Source organism: Branchiostoma belcheri, unplaced genomic scaffold (assembly GCF_001625305.1).
Source record: "Branchiostoma belcheri isolate BF01 breed outbred unplaced genomic scaffold, Haploidv18h27 scaffold8, whole genome shotgun sequence".
NCBI lineage: Eukaryota > Metazoa > Chordata > Leptocardii > Amphioxiformes > Branchiostomatidae > Branchiostoma > Branchiostoma belcheri.
The window spans coordinates 1,074,756-1,102,153 of NW_017804464.1; the positions used below are offsets into that span (position 1 = coordinate 1,074,756).

The window sequence follows — 27,398 nt, forward strand, 5'->3', positions numbered from 1 at the left end:
CACACACGTGCGCAGAGCCGACCATGGCCTCCCGAACACTGCCGAACTCCCCACAACCATGGTCAGTAGGTTGGCAGTGGTCGGTGGAGTCGGAAACTGTACGTACATGTTTGGCTGCGCCAGCTGAATGTTTGCAAAACGTTTAAAGCATACTTCTCAGAGTTGAAATCTCCAATTTTTTTTTTTTTTTTTGCACATTGGTTGCAGTTTTCGTCAACATCGTAAGGTGGCGCATTTATACAGACAAATATGCACAACGACACGTCAGACCTTTTCTGCCTTGTCATCGTTATAATTAATCCAGCCTAATGGAGTTTGCATGTTGCCAGGTTGTGTATCAAATACCTTCCGACAATCGGCACTGCTCAGCACTTTATGGTGATTAATGTAAAAAGTACTCTTGGTGTCAATGTCAATTTCATTATTTATTACTTTGAGATTTTACGCACTTACTACAGGTGTTGTTGTCATCACAGTGGAACAGTTACAGTATTGCTTGTGTTGGGGGTATATTTTAATACAGGGAGAGGTGTGACATGCATACTGAATGGTAACATCAAGACACTTTCCAACAAATCTAAAGCTCGAAATTTTTACACTCAAAGTCAAATGTTAGTAATGATCAAATGTAGTGATCAAATGTAGTGATAATGAGCAATAGGTCAAAACGTGTACTCTTTAAGAAGACTTCAAGGATTGCCTTAAAGAAGTTGGCTTTCAGAAAGTAAGCAGCGATAGGAAGGAGCTCAAGGAGGTACCTATTCCCTCCTTCAAACCGTGCTGGAAGAATAAAATGTGCTGAGAGAACGCAATACAACTCAATATGGCACATGTCTTTTCTTAGTATTTCAGCACCATAGCTGCCACAGCGGCTACTGCTACCACCATTGCCACCCACACTACAAGCTTCGGGCCGGCCGACTTGTAAATCGCTCCGGGGAGGTTTCGCACGAACACGTACGGCAGATTAGTGGTGTACATCACTTCAGCATTGAACGGAGCAAACTGCTGGGCCTGCAGGTAGTAGGCCTCCAACAGGGGGCGCTTCTGTATGGACCGGTGGGACAGCCCCACGAACTTGAGTCGGTGGAGGAGACAGGACAGCATGACGTCAGCAGCTGTGAAAGACTCGCCACACAGCCACTGCTGCTGTCCGGAAGCTGTCGGGAAAACAGCAAAAACGTTGCATGTTTAGTATAAAAGTGCATCGTGAACACCAGGACAAAGAGCTTCCTATCTCAGTGATTCCCACCTTCCTTGTCCTTTTTCCTTTCTTCCAGCTCCTTTTCCACTTCGTCTAAGACCACCTCAAGCTCGTCTAGGAGCCTTTCGATCAGACCTCGGTCTTCCCGCTCCCGGGTTCTCTGCCCGATCTTGTCGGCCTTCCTGGTGTACGCCTCCGCTAGGTCAGGGTGCATGGCGGCCAGGTCCCGTAAGCGTTGGGCCGTGGACGGGCCAACTGTAGGTACATATTTTACATGTTAATGATATGTGTAAAAAGGTGTGACTGCTCGTTAATAACCTAATAACCTGTAAGAACACAGCATAACATGCAATTTTGTCGCACATTTTGCCTGATCAATATACAATTCAGTGCTACCTGCAGAACTAGAGTTTTTTCCGCAATAAACAAAGGCTTTGGGGCGCCCAAAGAGGTCATCCATAAAATCAAGTGTCCTTATGGTATGAGGCAATACTTCAGGATTAGTAATTGTCGAACTATCAGGGCTGCATAGGAGGAAAAGTCCCATAAAATACTTACGAGCTTTGCGACCTTTCCTACGGATTACTCCGGGAAGCATAGAGTCTTTAGCCAGGTCCGGGTGGTAGATGGTCCCGTATGTGTACAGCTCCACCGGAAGCACGTCCAACAGGTCCCGGAAGTGACGTACCCTTCGACCGAGGTCCGTGTCCAATGGAGGAGCGAGTCTAGGTCCTATTCATACGACAATATATACATGTTGTTGCGTGAAACGTTTTTACATACGGACTCTTGTACTTTAAGGTTGTCATACGCTTAGTAAATTGCACGGAACAACTATTGCAGAGACGAACGAATCTATAACTAGAAAACCTAAGGTAAAATTCGCAAAGTTACTCATATGGTATAGCCTAACAAACTACTACTCTGTTTTTACGTATACGTATATTTCTGATGGTCAGACCCTACAACTCTGTGCTGCCTTTGCTACATAATGTAATTAAACACCACAGGGTGTCTGCTACAGCACCAGTTACCAGGGTGACAGACATCTGGTCCAGGTCAATGACCCTTGTTTGGAAGACTTACTTAATAGGTAAAAAAACAATGCTGCCAGAGGTCTCCAATGGGGTCTACGTATGAGATGGTATGAAGCAATGTAATGTGCAATATAAATCTAAGTATATGTGTAAAATGCACACACCCCTGTCGTGAAACACCGTGTCCAGGTAGTCCACAATACGTGTGGAGTCGCTGATGACTTTGCCGTCGTGAACAAGTACAGGGACCAGGCCGGCAGGGTCCAGGCGCATGTACCAGGGTTCGAAGTTCTCTTGTAGAGGAAACAGAACTGTTTGTTTCTTGTAGGACAGTCCCTTCACGGCCAGGGCTAAGCGGACCTATATGTATAGTTCAACACGTCAACAGAGATGAAAATTAAATATCACCTCATCATCGGCAAGAATTACCTCCACCAGACAACAGCCTGTTACTGAAAAAGAGTCAAACTTAGCTAAATAGGGAAAAACTCATAGGGCCTCGTTTGCCCACGCAATATATTATTAAAGTCGCTTGGTACGTTCAAAGGCAACAAAAAAGCAATTCATTCATGTCCTGAGCAAACGCAGCACCTGAGTTTGCATTTTCATTCTTTAAAGCCTTAAATCTTCCGATGGGAGTTTGTTACCCTTAAATACCTTAGTGTCATTTTCCAAGGTTAACCGAATTCTACTAACGTACTGGCCTTAGGAGGCTAGTAAAATGGGATAGTATCATTATCATCATAGTATTCAGACCCCAGAAAACAAATCAGAACCCGGAAGCAGTAGACATCGTCATTATTATAAGTCCAGATATAATACCCTTCGTCTAGTGAGGAGAGAAGCAATGTAGAATGTCCATGTAGGCTCACAGGCTCCCTGGGGCCATAGAAATGTAGGAAATACTATATAATGTTAAAATGTAACCTTCATGGAAAAGAAGGAGGCGTCGCAATGGTAGAGAAGCAGGTCGTCGCTGGTACGTGAGGTTGAGGAGGCAGCCATCTTGAATGTTTACATTAGAGGGGTAAACCGCTAATGACCTATTGCAATGAAGGGCTCCTCTCCAGGGGTTCCGGATACGCGGAGTATACAGTGCAATTTTACGTAATACAGCGCAAGTTTACGGAATACAGCGCAAGTTTACGGAATACAGTGCAATTTTACGGAATACAGTGCAATCGTATTAGTATACAGTGCAATTTTACTAGTATACAGTGCAATTTTACGGAATGTACAATACACTATGCGTATGCACTGTATACTAATACAATTTCACTGTATTCCTTAAAATTACACTGTATACTAATACTGTTGCACTGTATTCCGTAAAATTGTACTGTCTATTAATACGATTGTACTATATTCCGTATAATTGCACTGTATTCCGTGACATTACACTGTATACACTGGAACCCTGCTCTCTGGGTGGCACATAGGATTGTGTCGTTTGCTTGTAGTCTTATTTTTATGCACATATTAAAGATTGACTAAGTAACAAGCAAGACATGCCATAAAAAGTCAGTATATTAGGGGGGTTATTAGTAATTAGTGCTGAAAAATCATTTGCACGAATATATAAAGGAAACGGAAAGAATAGAATGGCTAAAGTAAGTAAAAATGAACAGGCAAACACATACAAGTATACGGCATACTGAAAATGCCTTCTCTAAACTACATACAACGACCGAATTGAATATTGGAAGAGTACTACGTAGCTTATAAATGTAACGTATGTAGACACATCTGACAGGTGACCCGGTGATATCCCTGAGTTGTGATCATTGTATAGGGCTAGGATAGTAGACTTGCGATTTGGGTTAGGTCTCCCACATCACGACTAAATCCGTCCTACCCCCTGTCTCGGGTATATTTGATACCCTCAAGGGGGGGGGGGGCGAATGCCCTTTTCAGTAGAGCTTATCAGCCGTTTTAATTCTACGAAGAGCGTAGACGGACCGATCTAATTCAACGTAGAGCGTAATTGGCGCATTTTGCGTAGAGCATAATTCGTCGTTTTATTTTACGTAATGCGTTGTAGCTACCCGTTTCTTTGATATTCTTTAATTTGTATATTGCTTTTTGACCCGGGTGAGAATCCAAGTTTTTTCCACTAATACCTTCACTATTTTCCACGATCCCTCCCTCACATTTGCCATTCGAATGTTGCCTTTATAGTATATATGGTATATATGGTATATATTACGTTTTATACGTTTTTGGACCTCCAAAAAGTTATGGTACGCTCGGATATGGCATCGACCAGTCAGCGATATGGCATGGAAAGGCGACGACCGTTCTGAAAGGCGACGACCGTTCTTAAAGGCGACGACCGTTCTGAAAGGCGACGACCGTTCTGAAAGGCGACGACCGTTTACAAGACGGAAATTTGCGTTGTCGGCGCGCACGTTGGTCCTCCCGATCTTCCCACTCTCTTATTGTACAGCCTCGCATTTAATTATGTACATCTCTTTATAAGCTACATACATACCAAAAATGATATGTTGTTCCTTTCTGGACCTATGCGCTTTGAAAGATTTCGCCAGAAACTCCCTGCAGTTCCAGAACAATCTGTTAGGGGGATAAAAACCCACCAATTATTCCTGATAGTAAAAGCTATCTGTCATGCACCAAAAATCCAAGACCATAGCATGTTCAGAACAAAATGTACAAAAAACGGGAAGTTCTACTGCAGTACCAAGGACATCCACCAGGAGGCACATATTTAACATTGGCCTTTGTCTTCCTATGACCTACCAACATACCAAATATCATCACAATCCATAAGGGCGTTCTGAAGTTATGCCGACTACAAATGTGCGGAAACGCACACACACACACACACACACACACACACACACACACACACACACACACACACACACACACACACCAAAAACAATACCTCCATTTTTGATAAGACTACATGCACAAGCAAAATACACCATACAAAAGTAAACGCGGCTATGTGCCACCCTTCATTGCTATAGGCCTAGGTCATTAGCGATTTACCCCTCTAGTGTAAAGTTTAAATTCAATATGGCTGCCAAGTCAACCTCACGTACCAGCGACGACCTGCTTCTCTACCATTGCGACGCCTCCTTCTTTTCCATGAAGGTGAAATTTTAACATAGTATTTCCTACATTTCTATGGCCCCAGGGTGCCTGTGGGCCTACATATAACGTTACATTGTGCCTTGCTTCTTTCCTAACTAGAATGACATTATACCTACACTGACGATGTCTACTTCTTCCAGGTTCTGAATTTGTTTTTTGGGGTCTGAATATATACTATGATAATAATGATACTATCCCATTTTATTAGCCTCCAATGGCCAGTACGTTATGGTTAGTAGAATCTAGCTAAAGTAGGGTGAATAATTGGAAAGTAACACTAACGTAAAGGTAACAATTCCCATCGGAAGATTTAAGGCTTTAATGAATGTAAGTGCAATGTAAGTCACTGCAATTGTTCAGAAAATGAGTGGATTGCTTTTATTGCCTTTGAACCTAGCGACTTAATAATATACTGAGATTTTCCCTATTTATCTAAGTTTTACTCTCTTTTTTTTCATGAACAGTGTTGTTAATCTGGTGGAGGTAATTCTTGCCGATGATGAGGTGATATTTAATTTTCATCTCTGTTGTCGTGTTGAACTATACATGTAGGTCCGCTTAGCCCTGTACTGTCCTACAAGAAACAAACAGTTCTGTTTCATCTAGACGAGCACCTCGAACCCTGGTACATGCGCCTGGACAAGACCGGCATGGTCCCCATACTTGTTCACGAGGGCAAAGTCATCAGCGACTCCACACGTATTGTGGACTACCTGGACACGGTGTTTCACGACAGGGGTGTGTGCATTTTACACTTATGCTGTTTTATTATTGTATACATTCCACGGGGGACTGGCAGTATTTATATGTTCCTTAGCTTGGTAGAAGGATATTCTTTCTGCTCTGCTTCTTCCTCTTCTAAAATATATATATAAGGTCATTGACCTGAACCAGGCGTCTGTCACCATGTTAACTGGTGCTGTAGTAGGCACCCTGTGGTGTTGGATTACATTATGTAGCAAATGCAGCAGAAATATGTGTTCAAGCGAGAATAAACAGAGTAGTAGTTTGTTAGGCTGTTGCATGTGATGTATTTGCTTTTCTCTGTAAGTTTTTCTTGAATTATTTTTACAATGAAATTTCCCAAGCAATAAGACAACTTTAAGAGGGGTTAAAGGAGCCATTTACATCAGGGCATACCCACTTTGACCCAGTGCTGACGTCACACGTGGGTAAAAGTCACGTGTCCATAGCACTCGGGTCATAAAGCTGACGAAGACTGAGCGATTCAGTCGAAAATTTCTGGTGAGGTAAATTTTTTTTGAGTTGGAGAACATTTTAATTTTGATTAAATATGTGTGTTTGTATTGTCGTATGACTAGGACCTAGACTTGCTCCCCCATTGGACACGGACCTCGGTCGAAGGGTACGTCACTTCCGGGACCTGTTGGACGTGCTTCCGGTGGAGCTGTACACATACGGGACCTTGTATCACCCAGACCTGACTAAAGATTCTATGCTTCCCGAAATAATCCGTAGGGAAGGTCGCAAAGCTCGTAAGTATTTTTCATTGCCCCTTGTCCATGACGACAACACAATAGGACATGGGACATCTTCTCCCGTACACATAGTTTGCTACTTACAAATCCTGAACTATTGCCTCAGATCATAACGCTATACACTGACTTGATGTTGTGAATGACATCTCGAGCTCTGGGCACACCAAAGCCTATGTTTATTGCAAAAAACACAGTTTGGGGGGTAGCTTTCAAATGTCTATTGATCAAGCAAACAGTGTATGAAAAATAGCCTGAAAAGTCCAACGCACACATACTTACATTGCGCCCACTGGCTTCCCTATCTTAGAAAATCGGGTAGTTATTTTAACCATTCATCTTGTATATGTTTGTTATTAAAGAATAGTCAAGTCTTTTCACACACAAACCTGTACAATATGTACCTACAGTTGGCCCGTCCGCCGCCCAACGCTTACGGGACCTGGCCGCCATGCACCCTGACCTAGCGGAGGCGTACATCAGGAAGGCCGACAGGGTAGCGGAGAGGAGACGGAAAAGGGAAGACCGAGGTCTGATCGAAAGAATCCTAGACGAGCTTGAGGTGGTCTTAGACGAAGTGGAGAAGGAGCTGGAAGAAAGGAAGAAGGACAAGGAAGGTGGGAACCATTAAGAGGCAAAGTGATGATGATTATGATTATGTATGATTAATTTTAAGGCCAAGGGCATGTAACTTGACACTGAGGACCCGATTGGATTCCGGAAGTGTTACGAGAGCAACGGTGGTTGTAAGTCTATATCAGCCCCCGTCTCTGACGAAGAAGAACAGAGGAGAGGCCGAATATTCGAAGAGTACAGTATCTTTGTTCTGGAAACACTTAAACTCTTTCATCATGTTTTATGCATAGGTGAACTTTTATACTTTACATGTAACGTTTTTGCTATTTTCCCGACAGCTTCCGGACAGCAGCAGTGGCTGTGTGGCGAGTCTTTCACAGCTGCTGACGTCACGCTATCCTGCCTCCTCCACCGGCTCAAGTTCGTGGGGCTGACCCACCGGTCCACACAGAAGCGCCCCCTGTTGGAGGCCTACTACCTGCAGGCACAGCAGTTTGCCCCCTTCAAAGCTGAGGTTATGTACACCAATAACCTACCGTACGTGATCGTGAGAAACCTCCCCCGGTTGATCTATAAGTCGGCCGGCCCGAAGCTTGTAGTGTGGGCGGCAATGATGGTAGCAGTAGCCGCTGTTGCAGCTATGGTGCTCAAATATTAAGATGCCCAATGCAGTTTTAGGGCTTGAAAAGCAGAGTTTTCAAAGTCAATATTTCCAGTTTTGCTGCCCTGAAATTGCATTAGATATCTTTCACATAACATGTGCCTTGTGTCAAGTTGTGAAGTTGTATTGCGTTCTATTGCATTGTATTGAGGTTTTGCACCCTTCGAGCACAATTTAAAGGAAGAAATAGTTACCGACTTGTAACTCTTACACGCTTTCTGACAGTCAACTTCTTTAAAGTTTGAAGTGACCCTTTACGGCTCATTTCTCCATCAACTTCTTTAAGGTATCCCTTTAAGTTTCCTTAAGAGTAGACGTTTTGGTCATTGTAACAATTATGAATATTTTTTTGTAAACATTTCAAGCTTGTATGCTCCTAGATATAGCAAACAAAGAACAATATCGGGCCAGCTTTCTTTCTTTAGAGGGAAAGGTAATAATAATTGAAACAAATAGAATGAAAATAAAACAAGTTGTTATTACCCATATACACAGCTTTTTGATAAAAAATAATAACCTATCAAATGTTGTCCTCTGCTCAGAAGCAATACACCTAACTATACCTATGTATTAAAATAAAAACTTTTACCATGACTTTTACCAACATTTTTAATCCACCTCTTGCTAACATCATTCCTTGTTCTCCCTTCATGTGATTATGTTTACCTTCGCAGAAGGAAAATATTACTTAAAACTGCCCAAATGATTTCTAACTCTTTATTCTGATTGTATTCATCAGTAAAAAAAAAGATGCTGTTCCAAGCTCATATACCACTTTCTGGTCATGTTGTGTGATAACCAGTGGATACATTATTTATGATGTATAGCCCATCTTTTTTAGCTCTGATGATTTGATTTAAATGCTGTAAGCAAAAAAACAGAACAAAAATTACAACACTTCATGATGTGGACCACCTGTGTATCAATCTTTCCCTTGTATTATTTCCTGCATCCTTGTTTCTACTTGTCCAACAAATGCCGGGAAGTTACTGTCTGTGAGGCACAGGCGCAGGATGGCGTCCATGTCACCTGGGTCTGTACACAGGTTGGTCTGCTGGTAGGCTAGTGGAAGGTCACAGGTCACTGTGCCTGTCAAGATCTGTAAGGGAAAGAAAGTTGCTCAAATATTACCCTCGTAATATTTTAGTATGACCAAATATTTCCAATCTCAAACTATTATATCTGAAGCAGTGTTTTAGCAAGCCTCAATTTTTTTTCAATCATCTCAAGTTTGTTGGATGTAACATCATGTCAAGAACCCGATGCGCAACAATCCCAGGGGCATGCTCCTCTGGAAAAAATTGAAATCTTGACCCTTTAAATTGATTTTTGTCCAAAATTTTTGTCCGTCATGACATGATACGTCCAATGATGGAAAGATGAAAAAAGATTTTCCTACTGGGTCTTTGGTTGTTAATTCACCTTTGCCATATCAGACACTGTGACACGGCCATCAGTTATTTGGAGTGTTTCCTTTGTGATAACAGCCCCTGTGTCTGTGTCTTCCTTTTTGTCCTCTTTCTGCTTGTCATCATCTTTATCTCTGGATTCTACTGGTGTTGAGATCACACTGAAAAGTAGGGAGCATTTTACTAAAATAGTGATTGAGGTAATGCATTAAGATTCAATTAAAAAGTAGAAATAATTTTTTTTTTCATACAGGAGATATAAATGGTGCAAATGACCAATTGGTCAGCCTGTGGTTGTGTATTGTCTCTTTTGTATCCACAGTTTGCCTGTATGTTTAGCTAAAGACCTTACAAAGGTTGCTGTACTTTTGTTGTTTCAATAAAGATTGTTGTTTCATCTCATTAAATGAACATCCTTATACATAGAATGTCTAGATATGTAGCATTATAGAAATTTTGAAAACAATTCCATTCAGGCCGGCCTGGAAAATTTCAAACAGGCAGCACTTTTTTCAATCAAAAACAAACAAACAAACAAAAACAAACAAAAATAACTTTCCCACCCACCCACCTTGTGTTAACTGGGAGGTACTTGGACAGCTCTCTGACACACTCAGCACAACATGCAATACCAGACTGCTCGCCAGAGGGCGCCACTTGAACACGAAACATGCGGCTCTGATTGTTGAGTTTGGAGACAAACAGTAGACTGTCCCCCTTATGGACGGCCTTTAACCACTGTGGTGCATTGTGTAGAGAGAATCCCTCCAAGACTTCCGCTCCTGCATATGCATAGCAAAATTAACATTTTTCCTGTAACTTTATTTAAATAATGTAGAAATGTGATATTTTTCTGGGTTCAAAAAAGTATACATTATAGTTTCTACATAAAATGAACAAAAAGGCACAGATTTTCACCAGAATAATGACATTTTAGAGCTTGCATTTAATTGCGGATTGATAGTCTAAACTGCCTACGGAATGGTAAGTGAAACTACGGTCAGAGACCTTAACAGTTGCGAGTTGAAGCGCATTGTTAATCGCATAATCTATAGGATAATGCAATGTGGACGTTGGAACAGGCAGTTCATCTGTACAAAACTGTATTTTTGAAGATCAGAAACGTTGCATTTGTGATTTTCATAAATTATTTGTGTTGTAAAGTTACAAGCGCTCAGTGGAAGGCAAATCAGCACCAACCTTTGGTCAGCAATAAATGGTTTGTTTCCGTAAGAGAAAGGGACAGAACTCCGTCGTCAGACCCAAAAAGCTTCCATGTTCCTTGAGGTTTGGGCTTTTCATCTTTTCGCGAGGCAGTTAGATCATCCGAAGCTACGAATCGTCCGTAACGGAGCAACTTCCACACCCTCCTACTTTGTTGTTCAGCAGACATTTTTAATTTTTGGACTGTGCCACTGCACAAGAATGAAGAGGTAACATGCTGTATTCTGCACACTAACTCTACCAAAAACAAACTTCATAAGTAACGTTAAATATGTATTCAAAAGCATATAATAGATAGTTTTATAATCATAAACGTATCATTCGGCATTGATTTGAATGTATGGTTGATTTATTTTCCTAACTCTACATCGATGTTACCTTCCTTAGACGTGGCACAATCCAAGATGGCGACCGGAGAAAATGGCGGGAGGAAACAAATTTACCCACGATGAGTACAAAAAAAGATCCCTTTTTAGCGCTAAAAAACCTCGTGTCGACGTGCTTTTAGGTCAGATTTTATTCATAATTAGTTAAATAAGTCATTGAATATTTGGTTGGCATCTGCACGTACCGATAAAGACCTGGGCAGTCGGCATTGATGTGGACGATCTTGCACTGAGGTTTTCGTCTGCAACTCTACACTCCGCTAATGGGTAGACTTTCCTGCGCCGAGGAAGAGTCAACTTTTGCACCGATCTGCTGCAGCAATAAACATCTCCATTTTTATGAGCAATCATAAACAACAGAGATGCCGAAATTCTTAGCTGTGGACTACTTGGCTGAGGTAAGTATTGCTAACAAACATGTTCCAATTTGGGTATTAAAACGCCCCCCTATAGCATGATGTCGTCTGAACCGTTATATTTGAAATAACAGATATCAACGTGTTTTGCATTTGATTAGTATTTTTTTTGTACCATATTTTTATTTTGACTGCTATCATAGATTTTGGACATTGGGAAGTAAAAATAGCACCAAATTAAAAAAGTCAATAATCAATGTGAAATCCTTGAATTAATATGACCTCTCTACTCTTTTCGATAAGTGCGGTGGGTTCTTTAACGTCCTATCCTAGGGACGCCCCTAACCGATGCGTCAGTGCACCGAGTGCAGTGAGGAAAGTCGTGTTAAGACAGTCTTTCCCAAGGGGACAGGATCAGTGGCATCGGGCAGGATTCGAACCCGGGACCTCTTGGGTCTGAGGCAAACACTCTACCGTTACGCCACACGACCCCACAATCTTAACTTTGAAAGATAGGAAATGATTCAAACTTCCAAAACCCTCCCGTATTCCAGGCGGTACGCAGGCGGCGTGACTTCCTCAGCCGTACCCTCCTGACCATCCCCCATCACATGGACCAAGTGGAGGCCTACTCTCACCGAGGCATTCTACCTGACGACACCTACCGCAAACCGTGGCAGAGAGGTCAGTTAGGATCAGCATGTCGGCAGAACGTACTGCGCCTGCGCAGAACCCCGTATTTTCGCATTTTTTTTTGGGTTTTTGGTCAACGTTGCATCAGAATTTTGCCTGTTGCAGAGGATATTCTTTCCGACATAACATTTGGAAACTACTGTCGAAATGCTAACCTTATATGAGCGAAGACAACCTTATATGAGACATTCTGCCGAAAAGCTATGTACAATACATTACGGGTTTTGCGCAGGTGCAGTACGTTCTGCCGACGTGCTGTTAGGATCTATTGTGGAGTAGGCCATACCAAATGATATTTTTTAAATAGAAAATTCTGGAAAATCCCTTTGACTCCATTTTACTTCAGCTCAGTGTAAGAGCCTACAAGGTGAGCACCAAGTGGACCAAGTCCGAGAGGATCTTGCCTTACTGTGTGGCGGAGTGACAAGTCTGAGACTGGAGGAGTTTGATACAGGAGAAAGGTACAATTGTTTTAGTATGTAAATTTGAAGTTGTTTAGTCTTCTTATGAATCTAAATGATTAATTTTTAAATCTTCCAGTCCACACAGAAAGTAACAGCAGGTGCAAATACTCAGGTTACTATGGGAAAAACAAACTAAGTTAATTCTAAGTCTCAAGTGAGGAAGACACATTTCCTTTTAATATACAATATGTTCATCTATCTTCAGTCTATAAATCTTCACTCTTGCCCAAGCATAAACCAGTTTTATCACTTTTTTATGTTCAAAGTTTCAACTATCACCTTAAACAAGGATGAAAATCTTTCGTTCTTTTTCTTTTTTTTGAACAGGGATGTATCTGTGTACTACCATAACGAGGTTGTTTTTGAGCTGATCCCGAGCTCTAACCCAGCGTCCCAGGACAACAGTCAGGACTGGGAGGACCTGGTGGAGGGTGTCGTCAGGCCTGAGGGCTCATGGGAAGACTTCTGTCAGGAGGACCTGGATTCATATGCTGATGGTAAAGGAAACTTTTGTTACTCCATGAAGAGGTCAGTGACCTCCGTGGCAGAGTATTGTAGTGAATTGGTCCTGTAGTATGCTTGAGGTGATGCACAATAATTGCACAGTTTGATTTTTTTTACACAGTAGGAGTTTTTTTATAAGTAATGTTAGAGTTTACTGTAATATTTCAGTAGAAAGCACCCCTATCTTGAAGGACTTGTGGAACAGGTCATTAATCAAACTGGCTTTTGTTGGTGTGCGCTAATAATAGCTATAGGGTTTTCTCCTGCAGATGTTGACTTATCTATAATGTTTTAATGCCCATTGTGAAGCGCTATAATAGCTGTTGGGGTACTCTGTAAAATTCTCAAGAAGGTCACGAGCATTGATAATTATAGTTTCTCATATGAATGTTACACCATATCACAGTTGTGTCTCATGTCTGTTGCAGTCCCACCTGACTTACTTGAAGAGCCTGCATCAGAAGACACCATGGGCAGGTACAGGGCCCAGCTGCCTGCTCTACAGGCCATGTGTGACAGACTCAAACCCAAGATGGTCCAGGATCCTTTCATCAGTTCACAAGGAAAGGGCTACTACTCAGAGAAGGACATATTCAAGTAAGCTTTGAAGAATCAATATGATACAAATCCTTTTTAGTGAAGATCAAATCATTACCTGATACTAACTACATCCAATGCAGTTTTGATTTTATTAATGGGGATCCCAACAAAACAAACAAACAGTGTGTTTTTTAGGTTGATAATAGATTGCTTGTTTCAGACCTTAAGATATTTGATACTTCAGTGTTTGATGCATGCATGAATTGCCTTCTTTAACTGCGAAAAATGAAGAAAATACAAAGTAGCTCTTTGTTTACAAATTTATTTTTTACAGAGAAGATATGAGTCCCACGGAGTACAAAGTTGATGTAGTAGAGAACCATGTGCTAGGGGAAGTGTTTGAGAAACAACCCCTTTTGGATGCAGAGGTAGGCGAGTGATGATTTATAAAAAACTGTAATTGACTTTTGGTCATGATAATTTTAAATGGCAGCTAGCTTTTGGGCTAGGGATCAAAATTGAGCAGGATTGCTGGAGAAGGAATGAACAAATTTTCATGATTTCTGTTTCATGAGTTGTGGGTAACTTTGTTTGATACACACCAAATTCTGTACTGACAACTTTGGATAGGGGATGCTGGAAGATGAGTTGCTACCACTCACATCTACCCCGGGTTCTGATGGTCAGCTTCTTCCCAGCAGCCAGCAGCTGCAAGGGATGCTGGGTCTTCAGGAGGAACCATTGGAGAGTAGTGGTGAGCCCGAGGTGCGCTCAAGTCAAGGTGCGTACTTACATTGTTTCAACATTACTGTACACTAAAACTGCAATAAGTAATACTTTTTGTGTTGTGAACCACGAAATATATATTACTTCATACAGGAAAAAAATGCAACGAAATTGATAAATCAGCTCTCAAAACAACTTCTTCATAACCTGTCTGTTGAAAGTGCATTTGGGTTACCTGTAAGCTTTTTATACTAGTCTAGTATTTAACACTTCCAGTGAAACATCCAGAAACGTCCAGAAATTAATCATACCGCTTTCAAACGGCTTCTCTTTGATCTGAGCTCTCGGTGCTTGAGAAATGTACTGATGAAAAAATACCAAAGGGATAATTTCTCTGTCTTGCCTTTATCAGACTCATTTTAGGTACAGGCAAGATGGAGAAAGAATTCCTTTGGCATCTTTTCATCAAGGGCTGAGAGCTTGGATCAAAACGATGTGGTTTGGATGCGGTATGTTTGTGGGGTCTGTTTAGACTTCTAAATCATGAATCATTTTAACTTGCACAGGCTCGAAATTCATTTTTGAGAATAGGTGCAAAGTTTCTTGGGTACACCATATAAGATTAGAATATTTTTCAGCAAAAACAAATTTTGTTTTGTACAATAAAATGATTTTTATTGATATTATTCAGATGTTAAGAAAATGTTGTATACTGTACTGTACATTTGATATCTTTACATCCATAAACCTACAAAAATACTTGGGTGCACAGGTGCACGGTCCACAGAACCAAATTGGGTGCAGTGTGCTGTACAGTGTCCTACTGACACTTGGGACCTCCTTCCCCTTGTCCATTCCATAAGGACCCCTGTTGTCTCTTGTTGACGGACAGCCTCTGTCGTAGTTAAATGCCTTCATGTCGGCCTCTTTTGGCGTGCCTCCTTGGTTTGATGATTGGTTGTGTGCCGTTTGATGTTCCTTGACTAGTGACATATGTCAGTGACGTATAACGTGACCCGCCTCTTGGCAGTGTCACTGTCCCCTTGACTGATTGTGTGACTTTTGTTGTCCGTTAACGTTGGTTAGTGACATTTGTCAGTGATGTATAACCTGCTAGTGTATGGTCCCTTGGCAGTGACTGACCCCTTGATTGGGTGACTGGTTGAGTGCCGTTTGTTGTCCGTTGGTTAGTGGTATTTGTCAGTGACGTATAACCTGCTAGTGCATGGTCTCTTGGCAGTGACTGGCCCCTTGGTTGGGTAGCTTTATGCGTGATGTTTGTTGCCTGTTTGCTAGTGACATTTGTCAGTGACGTGTAACCTGTCCCCGTAGGCATTGACTGACCCCTGGTCATAGAATGTGGCTGAAGCTGTGGTCCTGGGTCTTCATCTTGGGTCACTGCGTATGGCTGAAGCTGTGGCCCTGGGTCTTCATCGTGGGTCACTGCGTATGGCTGAAGCTGTGGTGCTGGGTCTTCATCGTGGGTCACTGCGTATGGCTGAAGCTGTGGCCCTGGGTCTTCATCGTGGGTCACTGCATATGGCTGAAGCTGTGGCCCTGGGTCTTCTTCATGGGTCACTGCATACGGCTGAAGCTGTGGCCCTGGGTCTTCTTCCTCATGGGTCACTGCATACGGCTGAAGCTGTGGTCCTGGGTCTTCTTCGTGGGTCACTGCATACGGCTGAAGCTGTGGCCCTGGGTCATCTCATGGGTCACTGCATATGGCTGAAGCTGTGGCTCTGGGTCTTCATTAATGAAGGTCGTTGCATACGGCGCAAGCTTGCCGTTTTTTCCTTTTCCTGACACATCCATGTATGACACAGCGTACGGCTCAATGTCATCGTTGTCTTCAATTGGCCGGTTGTCATCGTTGTCTGGTTCCGTTGGCTGGATGTTAGCAAATGATGTTGTTGCGTATGGCGCAAGCTTGCCATTTTTGCCTTTCCCAGACACATCCATGTATGACACAGCGTATGGCTCAATGTCATCGTTGTCTTCAATTGGCTGGCTGTCATCGTTGTCTTCCATTGGCTGGATGTTAGCAAAGGATGTTGTTGCGTACGGTGCAAGCTTGCCATTTTTCCCCTTCCCTGACACATCCATGTATGACACAGCATACGGCTCAATGTCATCGTTGCCCTCTGATGTCTGGTCCTCAACAGGACCCGGTTGTCCACCTGTGACTGAGTCTCTGTCCGAAGGGGCGGAGTTTCCATCTGTTTCAGCAGGGGCGTTGTGAGGGGCCAGACCTGTGTCGTGACAGCGTTCGTACAAGTAGATAACAACCACCCATACCAACACCATGAGGAGGGGCACAGCAACAGCCAGGATGACGGCATTGACGTGGTAACTGTCATCTTCCTCGGTAAGGATTGGGCCCAAACTTGGACGAGTGACAATGTCAGTCCCGGTTGTAGCCAGGCTTGTTGTAGCCTGGAACTCTGAGCTTGGCGTGGTGTTTGTGTATGACATCTCTGTGGGAATGGTGTCATTCTGCAGACTGGTGTGGTGGGTAGGTGGACCAGTTGTGGTGGACGTTTTGTCACATCTCCCCAGCCTGATGTCCTTCCTCACGGTGGCAAGCAGAATGCCGCTCAGGTTGGCAGGCGATGCACACTTCAGGAACTCATGGTCAAAGATGTGATCCAACTCTGGCAGGTTACAGATGAACCAGGTGAGATTCGCATCACATTTCAGCTGGTTTTTTGCTAGGTAAAGCTGTAGGCCCTGGTTGTGGCTCAGACGCAGGACCTGGCTGTCGATCGTGGTGATGCGGTTTGTTTGAAGGCTTGCATACTTCAGTGCCGTAAGCGGCAGGAGTGCGTCGACAGGCACGGAATACAGACAGTTCTCGTTCAACCACAACCTGACCAGGAGATGTAGGCCTCGGAATGCACGCTGGGATATGACGGAAATGGCGTTCCTTTGAAGGTGCAGGGTTTCCACCTTCTCAAGCCCAAGGAAGGTATCGGATTCTGAGGATATACAAAACAGAATATAGTAAATAATTTGCAGGGTTTTTTTTATTGATTAAGTCAAGATTAATTAACTATTAAGCAACTATCATGTACTTGTAAATTTGTTTATATCTAGTTTTATTCATTTTTGTGTCTGCCTAATAGCAACTTGTACTATGTACAAGTGGCTGCATTGTATTTTAGTGTATAATGAATTGAAACAATAATAAACCAATCTCAAAGATGGCGGCAACAAACACCACATAAATTTGTACCAGATCGAACTGAATAGATTATTAGCTGACTGAATCAATCTGGTCAACTTAAATTTTACCCAAATGGGAACATTCCAGGTATCTCCAGCTCAATCCAGCTCAGCTACATTTGTATGATGCCCCTAGTAAGATGAATTGTAGCTGAGTCTGTTAGGTGGCAGATTGTCTGATTGATTCAGTTAGCTAATCTACTCGGCTCAATCCATCCTAGTGGGGTAGGGGCCTAACAATACATAGTAATTTTACACGCACTGTAGGTTATAATCTGCTATTTCTAAGTAAAACATGAAATATTAAAAACTTAAATATCAGGAGCCCAAAATATACATTTTTGTCAACGTACCAAGACTGGAGATACGGTTGTCTCTGAGGGAAAGGTCTCTCACCAATGGCAGACCTTGGAAAGCCCCTGGCTGCACCGTGGACACGTTGGACTGCATGATCCAAAGGAACTGAACTTTTGGGCTGTTGGGGAAAGACCGCTCCAAAATGGTAGAAGAACAGAGATGCTTGATGAAGATTGATGACGTGGCTTTGTGGAAGTTGGTTGGTATGGCGTCGAGACATGGAGAGAAGCTGTACGTTCCTCCGTATCCAATCCAGCTGCAGGGGGACCCCGCCCAGTTTTTATCTGGGCAGTGACAGATGACTTGTTCCAACATATATACGGGAATGGAGCGACAGCTGTCAGGGCACCGTAAAGCTGGTGCCGACACAAGCAGTAGCTGATTGGAAACCAGGAGTAGGAAGTACAGCAGTGCCTTGTTTTGTACCATGGTGGTCACAGATTTCTGTTCGCTTGTTTGCTGCAACACGCACCGAGCCTTCAATGTTTATGTACCGGATAGGATGTCCTGTAGCATACAATATACATTTCATGTTTTACAATAGTTTACATCAAATATTTAAGTCTGCGCCACATGCATTTTAATGGGATTGGACTCCTAAGATCTGAAATACCCGCAGTTTGCAGTTTTGCATAGACATTTTCAATATTGTAGAAGAAAATTATTTTTCTGGAAACAGCCAAAAATTAAATATAGGGACATATTTTCCTTCTTAAAGCAGTCATAATAATGACGATTGTTACAGATTCACTTTAGCAACTTGTTTTTGAAGATAGAAGCGATGCCTATAAGTATTGCTGTAAGAGAAAGCTACAGTGATATTCAGTAACAGCTGTATACCACTCTGGCCGTAACTTAGCTATAACTGTGTTTTTTGGTGATCTATGATTATGTCCATGCTCCATATGTCCTTTTCGAGATATGCATACTATATTTACACTCAAGTATAGTGAGTTTTCTAAGCTCATTTCGAACATTGATAATCCAAACAATTCATTTCTAAATGACAGACATTGAAGCACTGGTTACCTGCTCAAGAAAGACTTGTTCAGAAGATATCAAACAACAAGAGAAATTGGAGTTCAGTGAGGATATCACTAAAGAGGAGGCAACCCTTCAAGACTTCTCAAAACTCAACTCACAAGGTCTCCTCTCTTTGCTTCTTGAGTTTTTTGAGTAACATGATTTTGCTGTTTTGTACTATTAGTTAAATGTTGAAGTATCATTTACCCTGTACTGTAGTAGGTCAAATACTTTGCAGGAGGAAAACATATTGGTTTTGCTCTGTTTCTTCTTCCTCTTCTTCTCCAAGCAAATAAGATCACTAACCTGAACCAGATATCTGTCCCCATGGTAATGAGTATTGGGTTACATATGCATCATGTTACATTTTATAGCAGGAGGGATTTAGACTCCTGTCACCATATATGTGAATGTGTTTGGGTATTAGAATTAACAGAGCAGACCATTATGCATTTGCTTTGCAAATGTTACCTTTCTAGTTATCTTTTATTTCAGAACTGGAGTCTAAGTCTCCTTGTCAGGTTGAGAAATCCCTGTTAGAGTCTCCAGCTGAAGCCACTCAAGTTGAGGACCAGCAAGATACCCTCAAGGAGATGATTTCTGAAGTCACCCCTTTTGAGATGTCTCCAAACCCTTCTCTGTGAGTCTTCAAGACACATTTAGTTTGTCTAAAGTCAAAACAGTTAACCAAATTCCTTGCAATCATGCAGAATTATTCTAAGAACATATTATTAAAACCCCTCAGTAATATACATCAGAAAAATCAACAGACTAGACACTTTTGTACCTCTTTACATTTTATGTGTTAAATTGCAATTTACCTCTAGGATCTACATCATTTACTGCCTAGTAGTATCCAGTCTTTGAATGTGACTGCCTACGACACTGAGACTGCATATATATGATAAGCATTGACAACATGTTCTAATGTTACTTTCAGTACGGTACTGACACCAAACACAAGGAAGAAGGAAGAGGACAAGGTGTGGAATAAAGAGAAGCTGTTTGATGATATCATCTCCTTGACCTTCCCTGGTAAGTACTTATTGATGTCTTAAAATATCAGGCCTCAAAATCCTTTTTTTCTGCACATTCATTACCTACACAGGTGCAGGATGACTTTTAAAATTACCTGTACCACATAAATTTGTGTCATTGAAATCAGTCTGGACAAACAATTTTCCTAACCCAAATTGAGCAGAAATGTTGAGGAAGTATAATGTAGGATCTGTCCTTGGTGCTGAACACTACCCAGAGTGTTATACACTGGAAAGGTATAAAAGTGAGAACTTCGAGAATGTGTTATTTAGCCTCTGTAACGTTACGCATTAAGAAGCCCACAGGGCAAAACTGTTCGTGACAGGCTGAAGAAAAGTTCTAAATGGAAACTATATGGCTTCAGATGTCTTACTGTGGGAGGACTGTGGTGTGCTAGATGTTGGTTAGCTTGAGGAATGAATCCACTCTCTGATGATTTGATAAAGCATGATTTTCATATCCATTCCTTTCCTTCCTCTTACATGTAGTTCCTGAGTTAGAGGAGGCTCCAAGCTCCAGACAGTTGCACCTAGACACAGCAGAAGAATTAAATCTCCAGTATGATGACTGTGGCAGTGATTTGGAGCTGTCTCTGCCCTGGGATCCCCTTGTCTACTCCTCCAGGGTCATGGCAACAACTGTCCTACATGAGAAGATTCTGTCCAGCCAAGAGACAACAGCAAAGATTGTCACAGGAAATGTACAGGAAAGGTTTGACAAGTACACACCAGAGGAACTGAACTGTGAGTAGACAAGAGTGCTACTCTAAAGTAATGTGATCCAATATGCCATAAATAGAACATCCAATGAAATTTCAGGGCGACAAAACTAGAAATTTCATGGATGAGAAATATCTGTCTGATATTGACATTTACTGCCATTTCTTAGTAGTCACTATTTCATATTTAAAGCATTAGAAGTAGCCGATATACAAGCTATATGAGGAGTCCCTTTATTTTTGGGTACCACCCCCAATTAGCTATGATACAAAACAAGCAACTGTTTTCTATCAGGAACACCATATTTTTGCCAGATATCAGTATGCTACGGGATAGGGTTGATTCAGTGCTACATTAAAACAATGACCAGACAATTGATTAAATGAAAATCCAGTTTTGTTGTCTTGAAATTATATTGTACATGTATTGAAACCTAGTCACAGTTTACATTAAATTGTGAGAAAATATAGCATGCTTTGCATCGTAGTTTTAAGGAATAAGATTTTTATCTACTTTGATGCATTTGTTCATACATGTAGCATCCCTTGATCAAACAATTGAGAATGCAGCACAGAAAGAAGTTAGTGAAGGTCCACAGCCCCCAAACGGCATACCAAGCATCAGAACACAGACAGGTGAAGAAAAAGAGATACAAGATTTCATTTCCTCATTTTCACAAAATGGCATATTCCAGAATGAAAGAACAATCATTATGAACACTGTTTTCAGCACCAAGGACAGGTACTGTATAAAACCATGTTTTTGTTTCTTTCGTTTCGCTTTGATGCAGAAACGTGGGTGAGAAAGACTTGGATTCCACCAGTCAAGCCACAGACAAAGGTAAAACAGGTTCAATTAATTTATCATATGTAAGAAATAAAATAGAACTAAAGATAATAGACATATCACTTACTAATAAATATCTTTAAACTGTGTATTCTAAGCAGTGCAGTTAATTGTGACAGAGGATAGCTACGGATTTGGATACCAAAGTTGGGTATATACCTTCATGTTCCTTGCATTTTTGGGGGCACATTTACCTTCCTTTAAAATATTTAAGATATTAAGTGATTGAGAAGATATTTGTCTACATTTCTGTAGAAAATATTGCAGCTTTTTTTCCTAAAACGTGCTATTTATTTTAGTTTCTGTAGTAAAGATGAACCTTTTCTATTGTTATAACAGCTACATGAAAGTGTATCTCCACCCAAGAAGAAGTCAGTCTCTGGACCTTGGAGAACTGATTGTCCCATAGACCAGTTCCTGATGATCAGGACTGGGAAGACACAAGAAAGCCCAGCTGGTGTCAGGACTACCATGCCAAGTGAGAGGCTTTATGCTTTGCTGCTAAATGTTTTTCCATCATACTCCTACGTTGTGTCTTTCATTTTTTCAGCATATTGTAATTATATCTGCCTGCCATTGACTTTGGTAGACATTTTGTTTATTCTAATGTCCAAACTAAACTTCAATGTGTGATAGTTAAACTAGCATTGGTGCTCAGCATATCTGTCACAAGCTTCATATGGCACCGTGTTCCTTTGGCAGAAAATACTGCCAAAAAAGACTTTTTATTAATTGTTTTATGTACTAATTTAACACCAATTTCATGTCTTTTACTTTCTAGAGGCACAAGCTCGAGCCATGAAAGTTCCGCAGACTCCCTTGATACGAGCAGATTTGGAGCCAAGAGAGCCCAGGACCCCCGGTACACCAGGGTCAGCCATCCCCAGCAAACAGAGCAAGAAAAAAGTCAAGAGCAGAGTTGTAGAAGTCAAGCTGTCGGGTGAGGTATTCTTGTACTATTTCTCCCAGTAATATGTTGTCTAATTTTCTTGGGAAGCCACTCAATGTTTATGAGGTTGAATTTTACATAAAGTTGTCAAGTAGCTCAGAATTTTTTTTTTTCAGATTCTAAAGTAGAGCTTTTGTTGTAGTTGTGGATGACAATGTGTAAAATAAAGTTAAGGAAACTTCTCTATTTGTATTTGTTGCCTGAAACTGCTAAGCTCCAAGAGCTCACCCTCATCATGTACAAAATATGTAAAAATCTTTGTCTTTAAAGCATGCTGGCATGCTGTAGTCATATAAAGGTAGTCCTATAGTGTATTTTGAGGGTGTATGGACAGTGGGTATTTGTCCACTGTACATGTGTTTACGGCATGGCATTGGAAGGCGGAGCCAATCCCTCTCCTTCCACCGCCTTTTACCTCCCCAACCAAAGTCAGGTACTACCCATTTTACCACAGAAAAGTTGTTTAAGTGTCTTTTCAATGGACACAACATCTAGCAAGGAATACAAGGGATCGAACCCACGACCGCTCCATCTCTTGTCCGCTAACCTAGCCACTTGGCCATTAGACATGTATCTGTATCTGTATAGCTGGTATAACGGCCCTTCGGCGTGACACACCAGCTTTGCATGCATGCGAGTGGTGACAGCTTTCGAACATCTAACCCTAAACATTGTTTAAAGGACAAATCCAATACTTTCAGTTTTGGGGCCTTTCCACCCAAAATCCTATTTGTAAATGGTGATTTATTGGTTTCTGCCAACTCCGCACATATTTGCGGTTATATCTGACCCGCTCGATGTTCCCCGGCTAGAGCCCGATTGTCCGCTAGGCGGCGCAGCGACTGTAGATTTGACGTCACCGTTTCCATTCTGCTACTAGCGAAAACAATCATGGCGGGCGCATCTGGACTGCATCGGCTGTGAAACCCTTCCGTTTTGAGCCACAGACAGACAGTAGTGGTGACTCTGACCCCGATCCAGGCGATGAGAACGTTTGGGAAGGAGGTGACGTGGAGACAGAGCGTTGGAGGTTGGACGATCGATGTAAATAAATTTGTCAAAGGGTTGAGTGAATTGCAACGTAAACAAACCGCGGTACCGACCTGTTAGAGACCGGCTCCTGCACGCCCTGCTGGATCAGATCCCAACGAAAAATCAGCAAAGTTCGGAGGTTTGCCGGGTGGAGAATCACATCGAAGTCAGGGTGGTTTCTAATGCATGGGTGGTCTGGACCGACGTTCTTTTTGAACAGTGTCTGGCAGGTCGTGGCAACAAACACTCCCGTACAGAGGGCAATTCCAGGCAGTTTCCACAGCGGCACCAGTCCCGGTTCCCCAACCTCCAACGCTCTATCTCCACGTCACCTCCATCCCAAACGTTCTCATTGCCTGGATCGGGGTCAGAGTCACCACTACTGTCTGTCTGTGGCTCAAAACGGAAGGGTTTCACAGCCGATGCAGTCCAGATGCGCCCGCCATGATTGTTTTCGCTAGTAGCAGAATGGAAACGGTGACGTCAAATCTACAGTCGCTGCGCCGCCTAGCGGACAATCGGGCTCTAGCCGGGGAACATCGAGCGGGTCAGATATAACCGCAAATATGTGCGGGGTTGGCAGAAACCAATAAATCACCATTTACAAATAGGATTTTGGGTGGAAAGGCCCCAAAACTGAAAGTATTGGATTTGTCCTTTAAAGCTATAGTGAACATAACCGTTACAATAATCTAAATACTCATGTTTAAACTGTTGTCAGCTGAGTATGAGGAGCTGTGTGAGTTTCTGGAGAACAGTGCCCAGCCCGTGATGACGTCCATGTGTGAGTTTGGAGTCATCCCAGCATCTCACACATTCGAGTCCCTCACACCTGACATCACCCTGTTCCTACTCAAGCAGCAACAGAAGACATTAAAGGACACATCAGAACCAGGTGAATTTGTTAGTAATAGATGTAAGTAAACTGTAGCAGAAGGTACAAGTTTGGAAGTTACCGTTTTAGATATTAAGTCTGTAATTATTACTACCAACATTCAGGGTGGACTAATTTGGAAAACTCACCAACTTCTAACAAATTTCAGAGGAATTTACCTATATATGTTTGATTAGTAATTGAATGAAGCAAATAAAACACCCTGTGTGGCTTAAATGATGAAGAACTAAGTTTGCTTGTATAAATGTTAGTTATTATTCCAATGCCATGCTCGTCTAAATGTTAGTTAATCCAATGCCATGCTAAATCTACATGCTGTAAAGTTGTCTCTACTCTTGGTGCTGAAAGTACAGTACACGTAACATAAATGACATACATGTATGGCTTGCTTGAATATATTAAGAACTAGGACTGGTATGATATTTTTACTGCCTTGTGCCCTACAGGTGCAAACCTACAGCAGTGTTACCGGCTGTCCCTGTGCCTTCATACCCTAGTGACTGCAGCTGATCTCTTACTGCATAGTGGACTGGTGACTGGCATAGGTAGGACCATTGCATAATCTGACTTCATTGTCTTGTAACAACCAAAAACTAAGTGTGTTGGCTTCTTCAATGTACAGTGGTTTCCATATCTGTCATGAAGCTTTTTTTGTTATTGAATTACACAGTTATTTCACACTTCTTTTGTTTTAATAGTTCACCTTGGAGCAGTTCAAGACAAGTACAAGGAGACCTTGGGAGGTGAGCTACAGTAGACACAAATAGGCAATAAAGAACCTTCATACTTAACTTTAGTGTATATCTTTGACTTGTGCCTGTTTGTATGCATTAAATTTATTGCCTGTTGTATGTGCTACTATGTTGAATAAGAAGACTATTCATGCTACCACATGTTTTATTTAATTCACATTTCGGTGACCACCTGTCACCTTCCTCACTTGGTTGTGTAAGTCTTCTTAATATTCACTTGTTCAATCCTCATGAAACAACTATGTTATTTTTTGAGCCGTAGAAGTTTAAGATTAGCCCATAAAAGGGGCTTAAGTGTATTTCAAAATACTCAGCTCAAACAGAACTTACAGACATTTTGTCCCCATGTTTTTTTTTTCAGATAGCCTGGAGTTCATTCACCATCACCTGTGTCAGACCCACTGCCTGTTCCAACAGAAAAAGGTTCTGCACCCCAAACTACTGGAGATGGCAAAACAGATAGCTGATTGGAGGGTCAGGAAGAAGTGTAAGAGCAGTGACCAGGATCCAAAGGTAGTCCTAGCATCTAAAATCTTGGTTGATCTCTGTAAGATTTTGTCCCATGCTAGCTAGAATCTGATCTCAGATGTACTCTTTTCTTTCATTTTGAGAAACTGATGAAGATATTGGTCCATTGGTTTTAGAAGACATGCAGTTGTTGGTTGGAGCAAACCAAAGCTACATAAGATTGTACATGACTGTTTAAGATCTAATTTGTGTTCTAGATCCTGATCATACTAAAGGCAGATCCTCCACAACTGGTCACAGATGTTGTTGACATGCTCCAAACTATTGAAGGTTTGTGTCAAACACTGTCCCAATATATAATCCATTTTCTCTTGGCATTAGGGATATTGCTTATTGCTTACTTTGTCTTTCTTTTTGCACTGATTTGTCTGTGTTTTAAGTGTTGTTGTTTTTTTTCATTAGGAATCAACTCTGTGTCCACAATGAGCTCAGCTGATATCAAGGGACAGGTGACATCTGAAGAAGTAGTAAAAAGGTAAGAGAAACACATGTTAATATGTTCATTTCTTGCACATAATAAGGGGTGGTACTGCACTTTTCTATTTTCTTTTGCCACCCAGAAATTACATTGGATGCCTTCAAACAATTCCTGTCTAACTCTGCCCAGACTTGACAAGAGTGACTGTCTGGTGGTGTGCAGTAGTATCATTGGTAGTGACTTCCCCTGGGCCCAGTTCTCCCTGGTAGTGGAGTACCAGTATGAGGAAACCTCTCCATGGCTGGAGCTGTGTAAGAGACAACACATCAGACATCTGGCACTCAAGACACTAGGGCCATGGGAGGCTAGGAGTGATGGTAACAATTATTGTAGTCTGTAACTTTCGGTAAGCTTTAAGTAATACAATTTTTATCACTATCAATATATGATAATTATAGAGAAAGTTGGTCCTTTTTTTTCAAAATTGGACTGTTGAGTTCACAGGTACAATTTACATTCTCCTTCAGATGTTACTATTTTTAATGTAATGTTATCATAGTTCAAATCAGTAATCTTTAGAAATGTGTAATATGACCTATCCAGAATATCAGAAAAAAAGTTGACACATTTCCTTTGCCTTGACCAATGCTGTGTTATGCTTTTTTCTGATGTCTATGTGGAATTTGTACTTTTACATTTTGATATGTGTTAAAATATAAAAACACTATATTATAAAGACAAGAAAATAAGAAATAGCAGACCATTTTTTTTACACTGTATGTTTGTTCACAGCTTTGTCAGCTACAGTAAGCAGTAAAAATCAGCAGTCCGGTGCACATCCCCAGTACACATTTATTGGCTCCAGGAGACTTACAGCTAACAGTGAACTACTTCATCTGCTAGAGGCCAGGTAATGAAGCTTTACTCTAAATCCTATGATTTTTAGGTAAACTGTATGTAAGATCTACCTCCAGAAAGAAACCAGATAATCCATTCAAGATCTGCTTTTAATTAGTAGTATACCTGCTGTTGACAAAGTTTTGTTATCAAGTGTGGTGAGTTCTTTAACATGTGTTGCTCTCCTCAAACATGGGAGCATATTAAGACAAAATTGGCATAGTACCTGAATGCAATTATTATTATTATTTCTTTACATCAGGCATAACTCGCCCATAAACAACATACATATAAAATACACACACAATGTTGTAACTGTAATTATGTTT

General features: G+C 41.5%; 6 protein-coding genes and 1 pseudogene across 6 annotated transcripts; 4 read left to right on the forward strand and 3 right to left on the reverse strand.

Moving 5' to 3' along the window:
• Nucleotides 1–404: 404 nt before the first annotated feature.
• On the reverse strand, nucleotides 405–3,270 carry LOC109486318 (ganglioside-induced differentiation-associated protein 1-like). The gene is made up of 5 exons (XM_019790135.1): nucleotides 3,169–3,270; nucleotides 2,406–2,601; nucleotides 1,763–1,936; nucleotides 1,253–1,459; nucleotides 405–1,160 (listed from the first exon to the last, which is right to left on the reverse strand). Exons 1-5 carry the CDS (start codon nucleotides 3,244–3,246, stop codon nucleotides 841–843), a joined length of 975 nt encoding a protein of 324 aa, XP_019645694.1. The 5' UTR covers nucleotides 3,247–3,270; the 3' UTR covers nucleotides 405–840.
• A 2,662-nt stretch (nucleotides 3,271–5,932) lies between these two features.
• On the forward strand, nucleotides 5,933–8,568 carry LOC109486331 (ganglioside-induced differentiation-associated protein 1-like). The gene is made up of 4 exons (XM_019790151.1): nucleotides 5,933–6,096; nucleotides 6,681–6,854; nucleotides 7,265–7,471; nucleotides 7,769–8,568. The coding sequence occupies exons 1-4, from the start codon at nucleotides 5,988–5,990 to the stop codon at nucleotides 8,086–8,088; spliced, it is 810 nt and encodes a 269-aa protein (XP_019645710.1). The 5' UTR covers nucleotides 5,933–5,987; the 3' UTR covers nucleotides 8,089–8,568.
• Nucleotides 8,569–8,749: 181 nt separating this feature from the next.
• LOC109486356 (meiotic recombination protein REC114-like) lies at nucleotides 8,750–10,813 on the reverse strand. The gene is made up of 4 exons (XM_019790185.1): nucleotides 10,701–10,813; nucleotides 10,072–10,282; nucleotides 9,514–9,661; nucleotides 8,750–9,190 (listed from the first exon to the last, which is right to left on the reverse strand). The coding sequence occupies exons 2-4, from the start codon at nucleotides 10,170–10,172 to the stop codon at nucleotides 9,014–9,016; spliced, it is 426 nt and encodes a 141-aa protein (XP_019645744.1). The 5' UTR covers nucleotides 10,173–10,282; nucleotides 10,701–10,813; the 3' UTR covers nucleotides 8,750–9,013.
• Nucleotides 10,814–12,166: 1,353 nt separating this feature from the next.
• On the forward strand, nucleotides 12,167–14,107 carry LOC109486013. The gene is made up of 5 exons (XM_019789708.1): nucleotides 12,167–12,179; nucleotides 12,506–12,620; nucleotides 12,951–13,120; nucleotides 13,556–13,724; nucleotides 14,002–14,107. Exons 1-5 carry the CDS (start codon nucleotides 12,167–12,169, stop codon nucleotides 14,105–14,107), a joined length of 573 nt encoding a protein of 190 aa, XP_019645267.1.
• Nucleotides 14,108–15,465: 1,358 nt separating this feature from the next.
• On the reverse strand, nucleotides 15,466–18,401 carry LOC109486014 (annotated as a pseudogene).
• A 574-nt stretch (nucleotides 18,402–18,975) lies between these two features.
• LOC109486015 lies at nucleotides 18,976–20,784 on the forward strand. The gene is made up of 4 exons (XM_019789709.1): nucleotides 18,976–19,117; nucleotides 19,491–19,635; nucleotides 19,936–20,030; nucleotides 20,522–20,784. The coding sequence occupies exons 1-4, from the start codon at nucleotides 18,976–18,978 to the stop codon at nucleotides 20,782–20,784; spliced, it is 645 nt and encodes a 214-aa protein (XP_019645268.1).
• A 527-nt stretch (nucleotides 20,785–21,311) lies between these two features.
• On the forward strand, nucleotides 21,312–27,086 carry LOC109486017 (uncharacterized protein C9orf84-like). Its single transcript, XM_019789710.1, has 12 exons — nucleotides 21,312–21,387; nucleotides 21,543–21,592; nucleotides 21,938–22,076; nucleotides 22,380–22,538; nucleotides 24,301–24,474; nucleotides 24,921–25,019; nucleotides 25,173–25,217; nucleotides 25,588–25,739; nucleotides 25,952–26,024; nucleotides 26,157–26,229; nucleotides 26,362–26,549; nucleotides 26,965–27,086. Exons 3-12 carry the CDS (start codon nucleotides 22,019–22,021, stop codon nucleotides 27,084–27,086), a joined length of 1,143 nt encoding a protein of 380 aa, XP_019645269.1. The 5' UTR covers nucleotides 21,312–21,387; nucleotides 21,543–21,592; nucleotides 21,938–22,018.
• The last annotated feature ends 312 nt before the right edge of the window (nucleotides 27,087–27,398 follow it).

Excerpts from the sequence above, each read along its gene's own strand:
- LOC109486318 (XM_019790135.1), bottom strand. The coding sequence starts at position 3,246 with ATGGCTGCCTCCTCAACCTCACGTACCAGCGACGACCTGCTTCTCTAC. Across the intron at positions 2,602-3,168 it reads CCTCCTTCTTTTCCATGAAG|GTCCGCTTAGCCCTGGCCGT; the intron begins GTTACATTTTAA and ends CTATACATATAG. Across the intron at positions 1,937-2,405 it reads CACGGTGTTTCACGACAGGG|GACCTAGACTCGCTCCTCCA; the intron begins GTGTGTGCATTT and ends TCGTATGAATAG.
- LOC109486331 (XM_019790151.1), top strand. The coding sequence starts at position 5,988 with ATGCGCCTGGACAAGACCGGCATGGTCCCCATACTTGTTCACGAGGGC. Across the intron at positions 6,855-7,264 it reads TAGGGAAGGTCGCAAAGCTC|TTGGCCCGTCCGCCGCCCAA; the intron begins GTAAGTATTTTT and ends ATGTACCTACAG. Across the intron at positions 7,472-7,768 it reads AAGGAAGAAGGACAAGGAAG|CTTCCGGACAGCAGCAGTGG; the intron begins GTGGGAACCATT and ends TTTTCCCGACAG.
- LOC109486356 (XM_019790185.1), bottom strand. The coding sequence starts at position 10,172 with ATGTTTCGTGTTCAAGTGGCGCCCTCTGGCGAGCAGTCTGGTATTGCA. Across the intron at positions 9,662-10,071 it reads TACCTCCCAGTTAACACAAG|TGTGATCTCAACACCAGTAG; the intron begins GTGGGTGGGTGG and ends CCTACTTTTCAG. Across the intron at positions 9,191-9,513 it reads CAGTGTCTGATATGGCAAAG|ATCTTGACAGGCACAGTGAC; the intron begins GTGAATTAACAA and ends TTTCCCTTACAG.
- LOC109486013 (XM_019789708.1), top strand. Across the intron at positions 12,621-12,950 it reads GAGTTTGATACAGGAGAAAG|GGATGTATCTGTGTACTACC; the intron begins GTACAATTGTTT and ends TTTTTTGAACAG. Across the intron at positions 13,725-14,001 it reads TCAGAGAAGGACATATTCAA|AGAAGATATGAGTCCCACGG; the intron begins GTAAGCTTTGAA and ends TATTTTTTACAG.
- LOC109486015 (XM_019789709.1), top strand. The coding sequence starts at position 18,976 with ATGACAGACATTGAAGCACTGGTTACCTGCTCAAGAAAGACTTGTTCA. Across the intron at positions 19,636-19,935 it reads ATGTCTCCAAACCCTTCTCT|TACGGTACTGACACCAAACA; the intron begins GTGAGTCTTCAA and ends TGTTACTTTCAG. Across the intron at positions 20,031-20,521 it reads CATCTCCTTGACCTTCCCTG|TTCCTGAGTTAGAGGAGGCT; the intron begins GTAAGTACTTAT and ends TCTTACATGTAG.
- LOC109486017 (XM_019789710.1), top strand. The coding sequence starts at position 22,019 with ATGATCAGGACTGGGAAGACACAAGAAAGCCCAGCTGGTGTCAGGACT. Across the intron at positions 25,218-25,587 it reads GTACAAGGAGACCTTGGGAG|ATAGCCTGGAGTTCATTCAC; the intron begins GTGAGCTACAGT and ends TTTTTTTTTCAG. Across the intron at positions 26,550-26,964 it reads ATGGGAGGCTAGGAGTGATG|CTTTGTCAGCTACAGTAAGC; the intron begins GTAACAATTATT and ends GTTTGTTCACAG.